Genomic DNA, 20,442 nt, shown 5'->3' with positions numbered 1-20,442 from the left:
TATTCACGAATCTATACTTGGACAAAGCTTGTTTTTAACGATGGACGTATATACAGATTCGATTCTGTACTCCTAAAACGCAGTTTTGTACTTTGAAAATTCTTCGAAAGAAATATCTGTATGCGGATACTTTTTATTAGAATATCGATTTTATTTATTTATTGATTGACATTATGATTTATGCTTTGGATTAAGTATAGAGTTAAAATGAAAAACTAAATTACACGGTGAAAAATTATCTGCTGTACGATCAATATCATTTAGAAAATTCGCGATTCGTGACTCTGATCTTGAAAAAAAAACTGTTCATATTTCTGATATTATATGTCCACGATATTTCTCTTGTTAATTGCAAACTTCGTTCGAGTTCATGAAATTAGTTTAAATAGGATCAAAGTCAAATATAGTATGGTAGAATGATTTTCATATTAGTCAGAATGTTTTGAAAGCATATGGTTGAAATTGATTGAGCTCGGTCATAAAACAAATCGCAAGGCAAGAGAGTTAAAGAAGATGAGGCCTGTCGGAGTCGGTTCCGCTCGTATTCTCCGTCAATTTGTTTCGTGGCGAAGGTTTTATCGAGACATCCATTATTCTTCGGTGGCAGAGGCTCAAAGAGCGCGCGGGAAACGACAAAGACCCAATGAACTTTATCAAGCGTGCACGGTGTGGAGTGCAGTGACACGTCGATGCAATTTGTCAGTCGTTGCACCGTGGTCTTCTCTATGAAAATTATCCGACTGGAACGTAGCCAATAAAACAGCCGTGGAAAAGTTTCGTGGCCATCAAAACCAGTAACCAACATGGATGTTACAACCTATAAAATGGAATTAAAGATTCTTTGTTTTCTTTGTTCTCAACTGAACGTCGTCTTAGGTCTTAGGTCAGGTGTTTTGTTAACGACAAAGTTAGTAATCAATAGTTAGATAAATACATAGATGGTAGACATTTAATGGTAAAATAAAGGTAAAATGAGATTGTGCGTGTGGGCGGATGGACGTGTGTGTAGACGATTAAGCGAGAATGCAAGGCAATAGAGAAAATAATTATATATATATAATTATTCAATAAACCGAGTACCTTACTGTTTATTAAACGATACAGTAATATAGTATATGTAAAGTAAATTGAAATTTTGTTTAACAAATCGATCTTTCCGGAAAATTATAAAACTTGATTTATGATCTCAATTGATTTCCTGATGATTTAGACTTGTTAGAGTGGTCGATGAAACTGTAAATAGAATTTTCGAAATAAAAACCGAATAAACATTAGGAACATTGAATGAAAATAAATAAATATCATGAGAATTCGTTTGCATAACAGTGAAAGATATGTATTTCTAAGTAACGTAGGAATTTCAATTCTATTTACTTACTCGTGTGTTAAATAAGTATGAATGAAGTTGTGTGAATTTGCAACGTAAACGTTTACTCCATAAATTTGTCATTTTTTGATGTAGAAAGTTTGTTTGACTACATAGATTGTCACACGGTAATAAATTTCATTCCACGTGACAAATGTACTTCGTAACTTTTCGCTCTTTTATTACGTAGCTGAAATTCGTTTTTCTTTTTTTTTCTTGTTATATCACTCTTTTTACTGTACTATATTTCATTTCTCACGAATGCTTCTAACATTACACAAAAGTTATATTTACATGCAGCTAATGATCGTGCTGTTACGAAATTATTTAATTCACAATAGAGCAATTGATCAATCGATTAATGGTATTATTCTCTTTGTTTTAGGTGAGTAGGCGCTCCAAAGAACGTGCATCTCTCTACCAAGAGACAGGGAGGGTGAGTTAACTTGAGTTGAAACTATAGTGACATTACTTAACTTTATCATTCTACCTCCATATTATAGAATTTGGAGAAAAAGAATCTGCCATTTTCTTTAATTTTTATAATCAATTTAAATCATCCAACAATTACAAAATCTATATTACAGTTTTTAATTGTATTTTTTAATAATTTGTTTTTTAATAATTTAATAATTGTAATTTTTAATAATTTGATCCATCTATTGCTTATCTCTGTGTAATTCTAGATTTCAAGAGAATAATTTCTTTATTCATTATTTTCTTCTACGATTTCGAAGGCATCGATGAATTGATAAAAATATCAAGACTTTTCAAACACGAAAGAACAACTAAAAATTTTACTTTGTCGGGTTTGAATTATCAAGGTATTAATTTCTCGATAATTCGGTCACGTCAGCCAAAATTCTCATCGAAGATCAATTGTACAATTACGTATATCTCTATATAATTATGTAATAACGTTATATAATATCTAATTAATCAGTAACGGTTAAATAGACTATGAATTGTTTCCAAATACTTTACATATTACATCGACATACTATAGCAAAAAGAATACGAGTCTAAGATCGATAAATTATAATCAAGAAATTTCACCGAATGAATTTCTTCGCTAGTTGTATTTTCATGCAAAATAGTTTTCAAAGATCTCGAGTGTCTTGTACATTTGAGAACCACTATCTTTACGCTGACATACGCGTACGTACACAATGTGTTCCACCTACGTAGGAAAATGTCGATACAAGCCTGTTTGATTATCATGCATGTTGCGTTACATGGGACAGGAAGGGCTTTTTAATAATACCTTCGTGTTCGTTCGACACGTATCCGTTCACGGATGCGATGAAACGTTTATCGAAACATCGTGTTCGTATTGTACAGGGTGAAATTGAATATAAATAGGAATACGTTGCTGGATTAATTACGTCGTTTCTCCCTTCTATTTTCTTTTTCTTTTTTTTTTTTTTTTTTTTTTACAGTAAACTACAGACACGCAGTAGATAGGTTTCATTGATAGTAGTTAATTTTTGGGAGAGATGTTAAGGGAAATTGGAAGAGGTAACGTTTCAATTAGAGAACAGAGAACAATTTAAATTATGCGTTCCGTTTTATTGCATATGTTACGATGTAATGAGGTGAACAGAATTGGTATCGTTTCATTTGCGCAAGAAAGACGAGTATTTGGAGTAGTTACACGGTCTGATGAACCCTTTCAATAATTTCCGTATCGTTCTTTTCTTTATTTCAGTTTTTCTTTTTCTTCTATTTTAATTTGAATAAATTAAGATTGACGTTCTGAAGTAATTTAACAATACTTCTTACATCTTACTAATTTCATTATATTTCTAGACAAATATGAAATAATGGAACAATTAAATGAAATTTAATTAAATTAGATTAACCATCTGTAACAGGAATTTTGTTTGTTTATGAGAGAGAAAGATTATGTAGAGATAACGTGTAATTTGATACAATTTGTCACTTTAATCCGTAATCTAGAAACTAATAATCGTTATAACGGGAGAGGTCGTTTGACTTCGCTACAACGCTACTAAAAAGTTCAACAAATTTAATTATCCAGATCTACAGCAAACAGAATAACACTTAGGAATTATAGTCCTGTATACATAGTCCAAGTATATACCTGTATTTATAACTTAAAGTCACATGGCAATATAGAAGATTAAATTTCTCCCACTTTCGAGGAAAATTCTGCTCACGCGCCAACTACTTAAATAAAGAAAGTCGCGAAGAGAAAATAAAAGAAGGAGAAAAGAGGAAAAGTGTCATTGTCAAAAAATAGAAGGTAAACCGAAAAGAAGTTCACTTGGCTGCTCTCCTGGGAAATGTACCTTCCGAACGTAAATCGTTTTCTCGACCGAGTCGTTCGCTTTTAAATGATCGAGCAGACGAAGAAGCGCATCTCGAACGATTGTCCGATTGAACTCGAATGGGCTTGGGTGAATTTTAAAATCGTCTCGCGTAACTTGCCGTGGATCACGGCTCGTGTTTATGGCGGTCACGTAATTTCGTTGCATTACTCCGGCGGCGGAACGAGAGTCGCGCTAACGAAGACGAATCAATTATGTAAGCAACTGGGTCAGAAAAGTTCACGGTCAATTTCGCCCGTGGGATTGTGAGTACACAGAGACGGCCGTGATCGTGCAAGTAACTGGATCCTTGATACTCTGCCCGCGAAACTAAATGATTCGATTCCTTGAACCTCGTCCCCTTCAAGTGCCTCTGAATGTCTTTCCACGAAAGGCGAGCTTCGATTTGTTTTATTGGAACGACTGTTCGTTTTCTGCTGGTCTATTTTTGACACGACTTGTGCTAATATATGGGTGACCCAAGATACGTGAAGAGAAAGGGTTTGGTAATGGTATAGAGATATTCTTTGATTCTATATGCGAGCGAGATGAACGTGAGGGATATAGATGTGTGGAGATAAAAGGGAGGTAGAAGAAGGAAGACAAAAATGTGTAAGGTTTAACAGATCGAGGTATTGAAATGTCATGTGCTGTGAGTGTCAAAAAAAGAAAATTTTTTTTGATAGGAGAGGATGTGAATTCTATGGGGAATAAGAGAAAAAATTATAGATGCTAGAATAATATTGTTTCACGTTTTTATTCGTAATTCTTATATTAGAACAGTGATTAACGGAACGATTTTTTTATCAGAATGTCAATTACGGGAAACTTCGGGGGTTTTTGCTCTTCTTTGATATTAATATTTATATAGTAGTTTAAAATAAATTATCTCCATCGACATAGAAACGAAATATTTCGACTATTCGAACAACATATGCCGTAATAAGTTCGAATAGTCAACTGTATTAACAATTTTTATGTTACATAGAATGACACGACGAGAAATGATAAAGATAATGATAATTTGCATCGCTTCGGACTTTGTCGATAATCATCTCGGTCTATTTATATATATTTTTTCATATTCAGAGAAGCTTAATGTCTCCAGTTAGAAATATGCATCTGCCTGATTTCCATGTGAAAGCATTTTATCTTACAATAATCGTATTCGTAAAGGAATGGAAATGAATCGAACCCTTGGGCACCTTTGTCAAACTTCTCCTTGTGAAACTTGCATCGATAATTAATTCAAGACTATTGGCAGCAAGACCTTTCCTTGCATAAATCATCGGTATCGATAAACCGACTACAGTAACGCGGAAACAATCGAGTTGAAAGTTTCTCAGAGTTTCGAGCGACCGCACAGTGCGGCTTTTGAATGAGAATTCGAGACAAAAATCAAAATTCGCGGGCCAAGTACCCAGGCAACGTCCACACATTCGCAGGCAACGTCCGAACGTTCGCAGGCAACGTCACACGTTCGCAGGCAACGTCCGAACGTTCGCAGGCAACGTCCACACATTCGCAGGCAACGTCCGAACGTTCGCAGGCAACGTCACACGTTCGCAGGCAACGTCCGAACGTTCGCAGGCAACGTCCACACATTCGCAGGCAACGTCCGAACGTTCGCAGGCAACGTCACACGTTCGCAGGCAACGTCACACGTTCGCAGGCAACGTCCGCACGTTTGCAAGCACGTTAGCACGTTCTCATGTTTCACAGTGCAGCATTTGAATGAGAATTCAGGCCAAAGATAAAAAATGCATACAGTGTAAAATTTCTCTGAAACTTGATATCAGGGGATCCGACGCGAGTAAAAATCGGTTTATCAAATCTTTATTAGTATTTTCCATGTTGCCTGGCTCAGTTTAAATATCTTGATTATTTATTTGTTTATCTAACCACACACACGGTTACTTTTAAATAAATAGTAGAGATACCAGGAACAATCTTGCCATATTTTCATAAATGTCATGCAGAAATCATTTACTCCCCCTTTCATTTTGTCAGATACTGTGGTAAAATTTAGCAAAGAACAGAGCTTTTGTGTAACTTTTAAGATTTTCTTGGAACAAGTGTAGTTAGAAATACACTCTTCGATCAAGTTACGATTACGAATAGATTTCGCTAAAGAAATAAACAACATTCAGTATAGTAGTTTGTAGCAGGAAAAAGTTACGCAAAAATGTAATACAATATCTTCTTGACATAAAATAAACAAAATTTAACAGGATAATTTGAAACGCATTTTTTTATTGCATTTTAGAGAAAGAACGAAATTTACGATTTGCACGAAAGAAAGAACGATTTTTAAATTGGAAAATAAATTTATACATATTTTCGTTCAGATTCTCTATATTCAGTGTGTAACACTGTTTAACAAGATTTGGCAAACAAGAATGTATAATGGATGAGCGAGCTAATTTTCAAGTGATGAAATTTTCATGTATAAATGATTTTTAGTAATCCTCTATCGATTTTTGAGGAAATTATTCTTTACATTTATATTACTTGTTGATAGACTTATAATATCATCGGATAATAAGATCAAAATCGAACAATGATTATTTCCATTTTACTGCATTGCATATCGCGCTCTGGATCGTCGTGATAAAGGCGTTTCAGCATTTTACAACGAAGAATACGTCGCTCTTTAGCAAAGGACACTTCCTGCTTTTACAGTTACGATAAATTTTGTCACACGCTTATCTTCGTTTCCTGTCGGTGGTTTTCTTGCCTGCGCTCGAAATATGCGAGAGATAAACCCAGGTAGCCGATACCAATCGTGTTTTCCTTTGGTTCGTAGCCAAGCTCGCCACTTAACGGAAGAATCTTCCGCACGTTTCACAGTGTATAATCTATTCGGTTTATAGTTTGTGTAATTTAGCGTAATTTAGAAGAAAAGTACGTTGGAAGTTTCGTTAAAATTTTATTCAGTTTTATTCAATTTTAGCTGAGCTTGGATCGTGTCATTGCGCTTAACGAAATATCTTTCACAGGTTTCTCTCGTATAATCGACATATAATAACCAGCATAATTCAATTTATAGAGATAATTACCGTAATTTAAAGGTAATGTGTGTAGGTAGTTTGATTAAAAATTTTACACAATTTTATATGGCGTTGCGATGAGTTGTTATGTTTAATGGAAAATCTTCCTCGCGTTGTACGATGTAAAATTCGAGCTACGAAAATAATTATCGGAAATTTGATTGAACGGTGATTTTGAATAAAATTGTTTAAGAGATCTGATCGAAATTTTATTCAATCTTATGTATTTATTTTAGTTTGGTTCATTGAAAGAGTTCATTTAATTGAATTTTCTACTTACGATAGAATGAAACTACTATAGAATAAAACTAATAAGAATTCACTATCACGGACGTAATTGGCAAAATTACCGTGGTACTAATTATTATAAAATATCTTCCTATAAATAGAATTGGGATTTACTCGTATAATACGCGGAATAGTTAATGCATCGAGTATTGTGTGTGTGGCCATGGGTGTCTTGTCACGAGAGTCAAAGTTACTTAAAGTTTACGAGGAAATCTATTGATCATTGATGAGAGGTCAATAACGAGTTGTGTGATTAAAGATTGCGGTTATGAGATCGATTATGGTCTTATCATAGGAAATCAAGGACATTTACAGATTATCGAGGTCATGACAAATTTAGGGCAAGGTCATTCAAAGATTAAAAGAAGATAGCCGGGTCACGCCAGAAAGGAATGAGAACGTTTGAAGGTCATCCAGGTCATCGAAATTTTGGAGTAAAATATCGAGGTCGTTTAAAGCTTAAAGAAGATGGTAGAGGTCATGAAAAATGTAAGTTATACTGAAAGTTATGCTGATCCATGAAGATTAAATTGTAAGAGTTCAAGATTTTTTTAAAGATAAAAAAGATGTTTGTCAATATGGTGTCATAGAATTTAAGGACGCTTGAAAATGAACGAAAGTTAGTTATTCTTCGTTACTATATTAATGAAATTCAAGGAAGCATACAAGTTCATTGTGAACATAAAGTTCGCTTAGAAATTGGATTTTACAGTGCAATTGTTCTACAATACGTCATTAGGAAGATAACGACATAATTACAAGTATGCAACATGAAAGCATAACTGGATTTTTTAATGGAAATTGTCGATGTAAACGAAACATTCTCGCGATTTAGTATTTTCATTTACGTGGTATTATAATAGTACTTTTCTTAAAGAATGCGGATATTAAAATTCAGAGGATTTCGTTCTATTTTAAAGTCGATGGTTTCAGAGTCACGATATCTCTCGCAGTGATCTAGTGCGATTTATGAATTCTACGTAGTTTACAACCATTTAAAATATTTCGTTACAATATTAAACGTAGCATGTCGTGTTTATTTTTATAATTTATTTTTGCTATCAACGGAGCTATTTATTTTCCCGTAAATGTTTGATGTAACTGATAACCCACACAGTGGCTGTTTAATTTTTTTAAAGAATAATCTCATATATCGTTTCTCTCATTAACTTACAAAATCAATGTTCCTATACGTAATGAATGATCGCAAAAGAATTATTAATATTACGTTGTATAATTAGCAAATGTGTATTGATTAAAGATATTCTATATCCGATGTGTAGTAGTCGTATGCTGCTTCCATCACTTATATAATTAATTTAAAACGACGAACTCTAATGCGGCGTTCGCGTGTTATCTGCATGTTTACATGTACTTTACTTTTTTCAACGAACAATACAAATTTACAAACTTACATTTCGAGAAACTAGTTAAATAAGGCAAAATTTATTAAAAGGTTGTCTTTATCTCTTCAAACATATTGATCAATATTAAATGTTTTAGACACATTGCAAATGCGAAAATTAAAAAATTCGAAATCGAATAAGTCTTCGAAGATATAAACTTGTTCTTAGATATATCGTCGAGATATTCAACTTTAATTTTCGTCACGTTTTTCCGATTTACATACCTTTCAAAAAATCAATAACAGGTGTACATAACATTCTAACCGTTGTTTGACATACTTCAAGCAACAAATATAAAACAGGATGTGCCAAGAATCGTAGCAATCGCTATTGCAGTTGCCTGTAAAAGGAGACTGTTACCAATCGAAATCACGGTTTTATCCGCGATCGATATCGTTTGTAAATAACTGACACGGTGAGTTAGTGTCAGCGGAATTCCGTGTTTAATCGGTTGTTTTTAGAGTACAATAATGAGCGTGTCCGATTAAGACATCGACGCGACGCTGACAGTATCTTTGCCAGGCTGATGCATTCCCTGACTTATTCTCACGCCTATCGAACGGTAGCGAATACAAATGTTTACGATTTGAATAAGCAACGAGGAAAGTGACAGTAGCAACGCAAGGATATCGAAGATCGCGTTTCTTACAGTTGTCGATAAATAAAAGGACGTCAATTTGCAAAATAATCATACGCATATGCATACTACCTTTAATTATTCGAACGACGTCAGTGGTTTCTTGAATAGTTTAAATTTAAAAAAACAATTCAATTAGCAATATGTGTATTAAAAAATATTTATTGCCCATAATAAATCGTACGTGATAACTACATTGCGGATATTTATGCAAATTCGTGTTTATATGGTGGTGACTAATGAGAAGATAAAAAGTTTACATCGCCCGTCATACAAAATATTTCCTTGTCGAAGGAGGCTTTTCTCGCTCGATTCCAAATCACGGTTTCATTTTGTTCCACAATTATACCGTAATTACCAACGTCTCCCTAAATCGCTGCTAATTCGCTGTACAGCTAAACGCTGCTTTCTACTCCGACTCGAAGAAACCAAACCAACATTCCGATAGTAAGAAACGTTTAATAAATCCGGCAAAGTGAAACCTGAATTGAATCTAATCGCCTTTCGATACACGCATATTCAAATTTCTATTCGATCCTATTCAATTTCCTGAAACGTAAGGCAACTTAACTGCAATCTCGTTAATACCTCTATCGAGAACCTCTTTCGTTTCTTGATATATAATTGCAGTTCGATGCTTTACGATTTCTCGGGTGCTCCATCGCCCATTTGGCTACGGCAACGAGACGGCGATCGATCGTGTGAAAAGAAGGTGTGCCGGCTTGATTCCATGTCAATTATTCCCGGTGTCAACCTATTAATTAACACCCGTGTCCTGTAACTTTCTCTGGCGGGTCGTGATTGTTCGAGAGGCTCGAGAGGTTCGACAGAACCACCGCTAAAGCGGAACCGTTCGGTTCACTGAAATGGGTCGTCGCATGCCCATCCCGCGAATTAATTAGCGGTCGAATAAGAAGAACGTCGCCGCCTAATTTGGCAAAGACGTCTAACGAGCGGTGTTTAAAGTGATGAATGGGCAGATGATGGTCCTTGATTAGGGGCTTAGGTGCAGCAGATGTTGGAAATTTGGATTTTTGCGCTTTGCGATCCTAAGTGGAATTGGCGTCTGTTTTCGTTCGCTTTTAGCGAACGTGAAATAGATTTGTTGTATCAAAGTTTAGTCACTTTAGTACATAAACATTAATGTATAAGCTAGATCTTTTCTAAGAGGTAAATATATTGTTAGTAGACTGCGAATTTTTATGCAAATTCATATTTTTTAGAACTCAAAGATAATTGTAATAGTATAATATATAGCAATATGATCATAAAAATAATAAATAATATAATTGAAAATGTAAAATCTGTGATGGAAAATCGTTTCATCTGCCTGCATGTTACAAGAAGCGCTGTACTGTGAATATTTTATATATCTTTTCATACTATACGTATTCTGTGGAATTTTTTATTTTTAAAATTCCTGTAAATGCATTTTTCCTATAAATACAATTCGAAGTCTAGTTGTTAATTACGACTGCTACAGCCAAATTACAGAAAGCCATTTTGCGGTGACGTTTGAAGAGAATTAAGATTGATTTCCGATCGTCGATATAAAAATTATGGAATATAAAATTTGTTAGTTCTTCGCAACGTTTAATAGCGTCGGTGTGGGTCAAAATTATTGCTATACCGATTAATCAAAAACTTGAATATTTTGCTGAAAAATTCAATACCTGCTGGCATATAATCCAGTAAAAGCGTGTGTAACATGTGAAGTTGCGAAATGACATTTAAAAGTTGGAATTGATCTTCAGCCATTGATTGGATAGTTTGATAACATGAATTTTGATATTTTGCAACGACCTCTGGCAACGTCATCGCTGGCCTAGATCAGAAATTACCAGCTTGACGTTAACAACTCGACCAGGTAGCAGTAGTGTGTTGTTTGAAAGCTCGCGCCACGACGATAAATATCACGACGTTGGAAAGTATGCGGCCAGAGTCACAGCTTGCAATGAGAAAAACTATTTCCATCGTTTTTACGAAGCCATACGTTATCTTGCTGTCGATTCGTATCGTTGTCGGAAACTTTGTTTTCCACTCCACGTTGGAGCGAAATTTTCCTCGTCATTTCAAAATCTGTCATCTTTTTCCGACGAAGGTTTAATGGATAATATTTCGAACTCCATGTTAAACTCTAAATTGAATCCTTTAAAGGGCGAAACTTGAATGTATATTTACGGCTTTAAATGTATTGATCGCAATTAAACATTTTAATATTCGAAGAGTTATTTGATTGGAAATTTTGTGATGTTCGTGAATCAGTAATTGTAGCGAATGCGCGATTACGGGAGATCGTTAATAGCAAATTGCACAGCTACTCGTTCATATAAATTCGCTAGTTAGCTGCGAATTCGCGTTGATTGGACGCGTGTCCCACCGGACTTTCGGAGCCTTGACGTTAATGGAATTTACAAGTTCAAGCTGATGGACCAGAGACAAAAATAGCTCCCTTGGATGCCCCGTTAGAAATAATTCACATTTTCGGTTATCAGTTTTTTCACGACAAAATTTACCTATTTCGTTTCATCGTCTCACCATAGTTTCGTTCTGTTTCATACGTTTCAATGATTCGGTATAATTCAGAAGCTATTTAAATTATAATTTAAGTAAATTTTATTATTTTTTCCTGGATTCGTCTTTTTTGAATATACTTGAAATTTAAGTTTTATATAGATATCGATTTACATATACCATGAAATTATTTAATTTCGTAGAAACTAAGAGACTTCTGCTTTCCACGAGCAAAGGAAATAATCGAAAGAAAGTTTGTCTGGAAATCAGAATTGAACCAGTCTGGAGTCGTTGGAGGGTGAAGAAACGAATAGAAGGCAGTTCTCGAGGTATCGATGAATCACGAGAATCTCTCGTGTGCAGTAGACAAGGTCTCTGAATCGTTGTATTATGATACAATGCCAGGCGTGGGCTGTGGAGATTCGCAAATCTAATACACGTGGGCGTTGTGCGTGGATGCAATATTAATCGCTCGTAAATGAGAATTTTGCCGCATTAGACGTTAACCCGTGAAGTCTATTAGCCATGAATGTTACAGCGTTTCTCTCGTCTCCTTCTTTTTCCAATTTCAACTCCTTCTTCTTATTCTTTTTCCAAAACACCCATTTAACTTAAAGCATAAATAGAATTTACAAAAAAAAAGAAACAACATGTTAACGCATTCCATGTGAAAGAACTCCTACGATTCCTACCTTTCGTGGCGAAAATAATTGAAAAAAATATTTTTTACTTGATTTTCCTTAAAGGAATAAGTAGAGCAGGCGTAAAAATCGCTGAAAAAAGATATTTAACGAAAAGATAATGTGGAGACATGTATCGACATCGTCACTGAACAACTCCATCCCCCTCGATAGGTGCATCGATTTCGCACTGAACATGTTTATTAATCTCATAATAAATATTTTTCAAATTAAACTCAAAACCAGCCATGAATAATATCAGTTCAATTTACGACTCGCAATGCAACCGGAAGTAGTTGAGACTATTGGTCGCAGAAAGTAGACTGACCCGAGCGATACACATCTCTCAATACGGTACAATAGATTTGCTATCGGTTCCGCTTATCGGCAACCACGATAACAATGCCAAAGAATCACGCGTCTCTGGTGGTCGCAAGGACACACATTCAAAAATAACCAAGTTGAACCAAGTGAATCGAGTTTGAGAACCACGGCGAGATTCTCGAGTGGGCGCTAAACATGTTTACTTACAAGATGCAACGATCCGAGATTCACACGGATAGGAGAGTAGGTACTCACAAAGTCCATAAACGCCTGCTTCGTGGCGACTATTCTTCGATACGATAAAACGAGACTTTCGTTTCTCGCTTAGGTTCTTTGCGTCATTTGCATACAGTCGTATCTCCACCAGGTCGCCAAGTAATCGACTCTGTAATCTTGCTTATCAAACATAAACCGTGATTCACACACGAGCAGTGTATTTTTATACAGGTTCGATATTCTTGTGCATCTTTGAGGAGATTTCGAGGCAGTTGGTGCTGGTGGGAGCAACGTAGTGGTAGAAATTAGAAACTGACCTCTTAAATAATCTTATCAAAGAATATTGCAGCAGCCACGAGAATATACCGTTCGCTTTTCATATAGTGTTTTTACAGGATCACTGCATTTTTATGCACATCTCAAAAAATCAGGAATCATATCAAGTTGCAAAGATCTCTAAGCATCTAAATATTCCTTGATATTCTCTAATACTAAAAATTAATAATTTGGTCATTTTTATAGATTGGTAATTGTAGATTTTATAGATTGGTAATTTTTTATTCTAAGAAAATATCTCAGTATATTTTACGAATATTCTATTCACATCTAAATCACACGATACTCATATTCAAACGATAATTATATTCTCTGTGTACTCCCAAATATATCATTCCACCAAAGGGTTGAACGACCATATTTTTTATTTATCCAAGCTTTCCTATCTACCTAATTATTAGTTTATCAACTGATATACAAAAGAACTACCTATATAGATAAATATCCGCTGAACGATCTAATCATATCGATGAATTGGCACTCAGCTTGAATCATCGCTGATTCAAATGACGTATTGGCGCATTACTTCGTAGGCCATAGATTATTTAAAGCAACTGTACATGTTTAGAACGTTTTATAGTTTATTACATACTATGAGGATGCGACTCAGTGGTCGATAAATCATAGCGGAATTCCACTGCTGCTATACCACGTTGTATGATAAAATATCTCAAGGTTAAATTAAACGCTAATAAAATGGTGGAAAGCGTGCTATGCTTCTTTGAAAGTTCAAGTTTCACGAGAAAATCCCTCTAGCGAGACCTTCGAAAAATTACAGCGAAACGAGAACGAACTTCTTGCAAACGACGCGACGCCCGTTTCATATCTTTTCCCTAATGCTATTATTTAATACCTCGGAGACCTTTTAGACTTACAGGTTCGTCCTTTACATTCTGACGTCTTTTTCAATGGCAGCTCGTGTCGGCTATAGAAAGGTCACCGTGGACTTATTAATACTTCTTAGGATATTTTTACGTTGAATTGGTCCGATCATTCTTTCGATTAAAAAGAGAAATTTACATATACATGTTTGCGTATAATGTAGAAAGATACTGTACGGAGAGATTCGTAATAATATAATCTCATCAATTAAAATACTTCCCCATAAATTGCGATAATTTGATCGTTATAATCGAGCAATTATTATATCGAATAATTGGAAGAATATTCTTCCTCCATATATTATATTTCTGTATATATTCATACATTCACAAGATATAATATCAGAAGTCTCAAAATTAGACAAATGAACTTGTACGATATACGAACAATTGAACTTCTTACAATTTTATTCTATCAGATTCTCAGTTCGATTTTCAAAGAATAATGCTTCGAAGAATAAATATCTTTCTTTTTTCAACGAATATAATCTATCCTTTTTAGGAAACAAGAGGATAAATTGTTTCTCAATATGATTTCACTTAATGACGTGTCATGCTCCTTTCCTTGCCTCAGTAACTGGTTTTATAATTCTGAAACGCGATGCGTACATGTGTATTAAATTTACTATCTATAAAGAATCATATATGTACATTACATATTAATTCAGTAGCCTAGAACTATGCTCCATAAATCATAAGAACCAAAATATCTGTTTGCTTTTAACTACCATTCAACTACATGCAAACTCTCCCATATGTATATCACCCATCATAACCCGTTCTCACGCGACATCATCACGTGTCGCCTATCCCATGAACAAAGAAGACAGTTGCAATTGCGTATGTGTGCAGGAGTATGATCGCGCGAACTTTGACCGTCCCCTACGGTCGTTGCACGACGTTCAATCTCCCTTTGGTGAAAGAAGCGTTCGCGTTCACGCGGCAAACGTTCTTCAACACGTGCCAACGGGACCCGCCGACGCTCGAACACGAGTATACCGTATGAACATACACGTAAACGCGCGTGTATGTGTTTATATGTACGTATTCACGGTTGGTTCATTCATAAAAGCGGAACTTCCTGAAGTACGTGGACTCCTCTCACCTGGTCGTCATGACGACGTGTATTTTCATTCATAACGAGGTCCGCGTATTACGCACGCAAGCCGACGGAGATTTCCTTGGTATGTGAGTCACTGTGTAATAGTGCTGTAAAATAGTCGCGAATGAAAGACGTTTTGTCAACAAGAAGCCTGGATTATCGTCAGAGAGCAGCGTAAATACTATCGGTACGTGTTACGTAAGCGTTTGACGCAGTGCACAGTAAGACGTGACGATTTTACTGTGTGATTAGTTGAGATTCATAGATATATATTGTTATATGCGAAGTAACGACGGATAGTATTATTGACGTTGATAATCATCGAGAGAGAGAGAGAGAGAGAGAGAGGAGAAAATCTAGAAACGCATTTTAAAACTTTTTGCCGAATGTTCCAATGGCTACTAGGAACTCCATTTAAGCTGTTATAATGGCATGTGCGCTATTAACGGTAATTTTCAGGAATTTTGGATAACTGAAAGTTATTGGAAATTATACTCTTAACAGCTTCGGATTTACGAAACTTTAACAGGCTCATAATTATTAACAGCACATTGTATGAATATTTTATATCATATTTTCCATGATCCTAATATTTAATTAAGTTGAATAACGTTATATTGTACAAATTGCAAATTAACCAGCGAATGAAATTAAAGAATTTAATTGCCGATCCTGTAGCTAATTAGCGTGTAATTAAAACCACTCTACAAGTAGCGGATATTTTTTCTGTATATATATATATTCGTAAGTATGAGAATAACGAGGTAATAATTGTTAAAGTAATTGAATTAAAAGTCATCATTTTACGATGAGCCATGTGATAATTGGCAATTATGTATATACCTCGTTATACCTCTGCCAGAATTAATTATATTTCTAAATTCACTATCAATATCATAATTCAAACAGCGAAATTCGATATGTCCGTTTTTTTTTTTTATTAAACTGCTGCACATAAATGCATTTTTTCATAGACAAAATATCCTTAGAATTACAATCAATAAGTAATTACTCTTTTCCATACTTAGGTTCGTTTCTTCTTTATATCCTCGAGGTAAAACAAATTTTTATAACAAATTATAATTCAATAAAATTCCAATTTCTCCTTTACAAACATTTCTACGTGACTTAACCAAACAATAACCTTCCATTATCTTATGTTTCCTTTGTACAGACCTATTTTCACGAGAGTCGACTCCTCTTACCCCGAAATGTGCAACCACTTACTTGCCAGTTAAGTTCGGTCGTCAGAGTTCGACCGTTAATGGTCAAACTGCATTAAACCTGACTCACTTCGCTTCTAGATTGAGCAGCTAATGCACAATGGGGTCTAGTCGTCAAAGAAACGAACCAGTCACTTCTTACTAATCTAGTATACGTGATCTTGTACATTTCCTTGACGAATTCCGATGACGTTTGAAACCGCTACCTACGTTTCAATTCTTATCTCTCGCGTCCACGAACGCTTATCTGTCTTGGCGATACTTACATTTTTCTGCGAAAGTCACGTGGATGAAAAATTACACATGGGTGATGAAACGTGCAACTTTTCCACTTGCATAATTTATTTACCTTTTATAGTTTAGAAATGTGTTCAATGCTTCTTTGCTTATGAAAGCAAAAATTAAGGTTAATTATAGTTTCTTATTATTTCAGAAAAGATAAAGAACAATAGGTATAGATAGACTTCGCAAATAGCAGTGGATTGTTATAAATAGATTCGGACAATGGTACACTGGTAGAATATAATTATGTACGTATTTGATAATAATGATAATTAAACGAAAGGAGACTTGTGAATATTAAGATACATATACTGTGAATGTTATGAACAACTGCTGGTAACATTTACTCGAAAACCTGAATATAGGTGATGATAAATTAGTAGAGATGATTTGATACTTTTCCAAAAGTTGGATAATCGATAAGAACATGAACGAATGGTATATAATACAAAAGGCATTGTTGCTTTGTTAGAATTATTTTTAAGCCAAATATAGTCAGGATATATCATTGTACGAATAATAATGTACGAAATAAGACAAAAATATAAATGCTGAAGAATTGTAATTATCTGTATTTGATGAACAGATTTGATAAACAAATTCCCATATAATAATTAAATACAATTGAAAGTAATTATCGTTCCAATATAAGCAATATTAATCACATTCTCAATTAAAACATCTTAAGAAATGCAAATAAAAGAAAGTTAAAAGATCTAGTGAGAGGTTTTTCCGCAACGAAAGTGAAAAATGTACGACACATAAATTCTCTCTATACAAGTATAATTATGAACTCTTTTTTTCTTCCAAGTTACTTAACCTCGTCCATTGAAGAAACGATTCTGAACTACGAGTTAACTCATCTTCGCCTTGACAAGCTAAATCTGTGTCAATGAATGACTGAATTGAAAAATGAAAGGTGACTTGTCGGCGATTCCTCTGTATTTCTTCGTTCTTCGCTAGCCAATTTCCAGGGAATCTTGACTGGAACGTAGGACAATTATCCGCCTGACATTACATTGTATTACATTGTGGGAGCCGATATGACGTACGTTGCGCTTTGCAACATCCGGTTTTCTTTTATATTTCGCAGCAGACTCGTATTTATGAAACTTTATATAGTAAGTTGGCAGAATCTAATTTCTCGAAGCTATCGACCGTATTAACGATGGAACTCGTTCTTCTACGTAAACTGGGACAATAGAGAAGAGAAGTATCGATATCCGACCGTTGTCAGTAGATTTGTAATATCCTGTCTTCGTCGTTGTTTCGTATTTGCGAAACGTCGCGAACGTTGCGAATTCCACGAGAATATTAACTGTTCGACCATGGCAGGACTTGTTTGGGGAAAATGGAACAGCTGGTTGCTCCTGAGAAAAAGAATCTGTTGAGAAATGTCGGCTGCTAATAAGTCAGACTGCATGTCTAGAACTCTGATTGGGAAAAGTTGAGAAATTCGAGATACGGTACGTTGGCATTTCATGCGTGTAGAAAATATCGTTTGCGAGAAAACAGTTACTTGTATTTGCCATCGGATTAAATTATCGGCGATTAAAAATAGGAGATACGTTGGAAATGAAAATTAGTGATTTATAATTTTATTTTTCTCAGAGCTATTATTCTAGTTATAACGGAAATAAAAAATTGACACGAGAAAAAGGTTTTCTATAACTAAAAAATATATATTTTACTCATAAAATTATACAATTTTGTTACTTTTCATTTTATAAATATATATTTGGCTTCGTTTGTACGTAAGGATTTTTCCGAAAATATTCAGTGGCAGATTTGGAATAAAGATATTCCTCTTTTCTAATTATGAAGTAAGAAAGCAAATTTGATTATAAAATTAAAATTTTAATTATATAGGGGCAAAACAAATCAACACGCATCTCTAATGAAGAAACTCTGTAGAATGGTAAACGTTGCGTTGAGTAAATGGTATTTCATGTCGGACACCGTCGAGTTACTACTAAACGGAACAAAAATGCGTATTTTTCCATGTCCTATTGTTAGCTAGTCGGTTGCACGACACCGTGGCGAAGCGTGGCCGATGAGTTCTCCTGCTTTGCTCCATTTCGCTCTGTGTTCATGGGCCTTTCATTTGCACGGCTCGTTTCTGTTCCTTTGCATCCGATGTTTTTACGCTTCGAACAATTTCTTACGCGTATCGACGGCTACTTCTATTTCTAAACTGCACTCCTTCGGCCGATAAACTACCTACGAGAATACGCGCGCTACTGAACACGCTTCAACTACGTGGCTTAAAAAGAAAAGACGAGATCTGCACGTTTGGAAGACCTTATCGTTTCTAGAGTCTGCTCGACCCTGGATTTATCTTTTACTTTGGGAAACACGGTGCTCGAGAAGTACGGATGCTAACATTTTGGCCATCGTCTTTTCCGAGAAAATCAGCGCATGGTTGTTTCAAGAGATTTGAGTGGAAATGTAAATAGATTAGCAGAAGTTGGAAAACGATGCTTTTTGATATTTTTGATTTTTGTAGGAAAGAAATTCGTGAGGTATATTAGTAAAAGTTTTTTTTTATTTTATTTTATTTTATTTTGGTTATTTTACAATTTGTCCTTATGGACATTTGGTAAAGTGTTATATCTTGTTGGTGAAGAAAAAAAAAATAAAAATAAAAAATAAATATAGCATGTGGGCGGCTACCCCCAGCGGGGTGCCAGCTTCGTTTTTTCTAAGTTATATCTTTTATGTTTAGTAAAAGTGAAGGGACAGAGATAAATGAGATTTAAATAAATTGTAGATATACGCAAGTAAATAGAAAGTACATGGAACTAAATGGAATGATTTTAAATTTCTTGGAACTGCATATCGAATAGATTAGCAGGAAATGAGATATTATTTATATGTAGAATTCTCTTTTATCTTTCACGTTCTTTTCTTGTATGATGTTGCCATTGATATACCCGATATCATTAATTTCTATATTTATGTTCTCTCATTTCAATAAATTGCCCAGCTATGCGACGTAATCTCTTCGAAGCAATAGCATAATCAAAGGAAATAACGATACGATTTACAAGTATTCTTACTGACATAAATGTGCAAATTACGCTGTAAAGGACTATTATAGGTATTCACGCATTTGCTTGAACTTTACCATTGACGAGAAACTTCAAAGTTTCACAATAGAAAAATATTATTCGACAAATTATACTTACGAATAAGTGATACATAATGTTTCACAATTTTTCTCGCGTAACAGATTATGAAAATAATAGAAAGTCATCATTGAATGGTAATTCTACCGATCTTGAAATAATTGTGTGATTTATACGCAATTAACGAAAATAATGGTGGCATTCACTAATGGATCATCTCGTTACAATCACATTGGAATTTAAACACGAAATTGTAGAATGCCGTGGGCTGGTTTCGGATTGTTTCCCTATTGAAACACTATAAACGACAGCAACACCACGCAACCATTGCACGACTAATAATGATGAAATTTCAGTCATTACTATTTTATGCGAATTCGTGGAAGCATAAAGTGTGCCAAGCATCTCGTACACCAAATACCTCTCGTGGAATCATAGTTTTCTGTGAGTCAGAAAATTTCCGCTACCTACAGTCAGAAAGCAATTTTCGTACCTATCGTTTCTCTTTCGACTTTTTAACTCGAGAAAGAATATTCGAATCGAGGAAGAATGCTCATGACGAAAGTGATGATTTGCCGTGAAACAAAACAGCAAACAGCGAAACGAAAATGATATTTCTTAAAATCTGTAAAATTGTCTTGTACTATCGTAGGTGATTGTTTTTAATCTTCAATTCGAT

At 34.8% G+C, this 20,442-nt stretch overlaps 1 protein-coding gene across 3 annotated transcripts in view; it reads left to right on the top strand.

Annotated features, from left to right (window-relative positions):
* LOC132908362 (probable serine/threonine-protein kinase dyrk2) overlaps window positions 1-20,442 on the top strand; it is a 265,251-nt gene that overhangs the window by 163,815 nt on the left and 80,994 nt on the right. For 2 of the 3 annotated variants that reach the window (XM_060962359.1, XM_060962342.1), the window contains exon 3: window positions 1,752-1,802. The exons of the other annotated variant lie outside the window; for it this stretch is intronic. In XM_060962359.1, coding sequence (XP_060818342.1) covers window positions 1,752-1,802 — 51 coding nt within the window. The remainder of the gene's footprint in view (window positions 1-1,751; window positions 1,803-20,442) is intronic. 3 annotated transcript variants of the gene reach the window in all.

This window comes from Bombus pascuorum, chromosome 1 (assembly GCF_905332965.1).
Source record: "Bombus pascuorum chromosome 1, iyBomPasc1.1, whole genome shotgun sequence".
Classification (NCBI taxonomy): domain Eukaryota; kingdom Metazoa; phylum Arthropoda; class Insecta; order Hymenoptera; family Apidae; genus Bombus; species Bombus pascuorum.
This window is presented reverse-complemented; position numbering and strand designations above follow the sequence as displayed.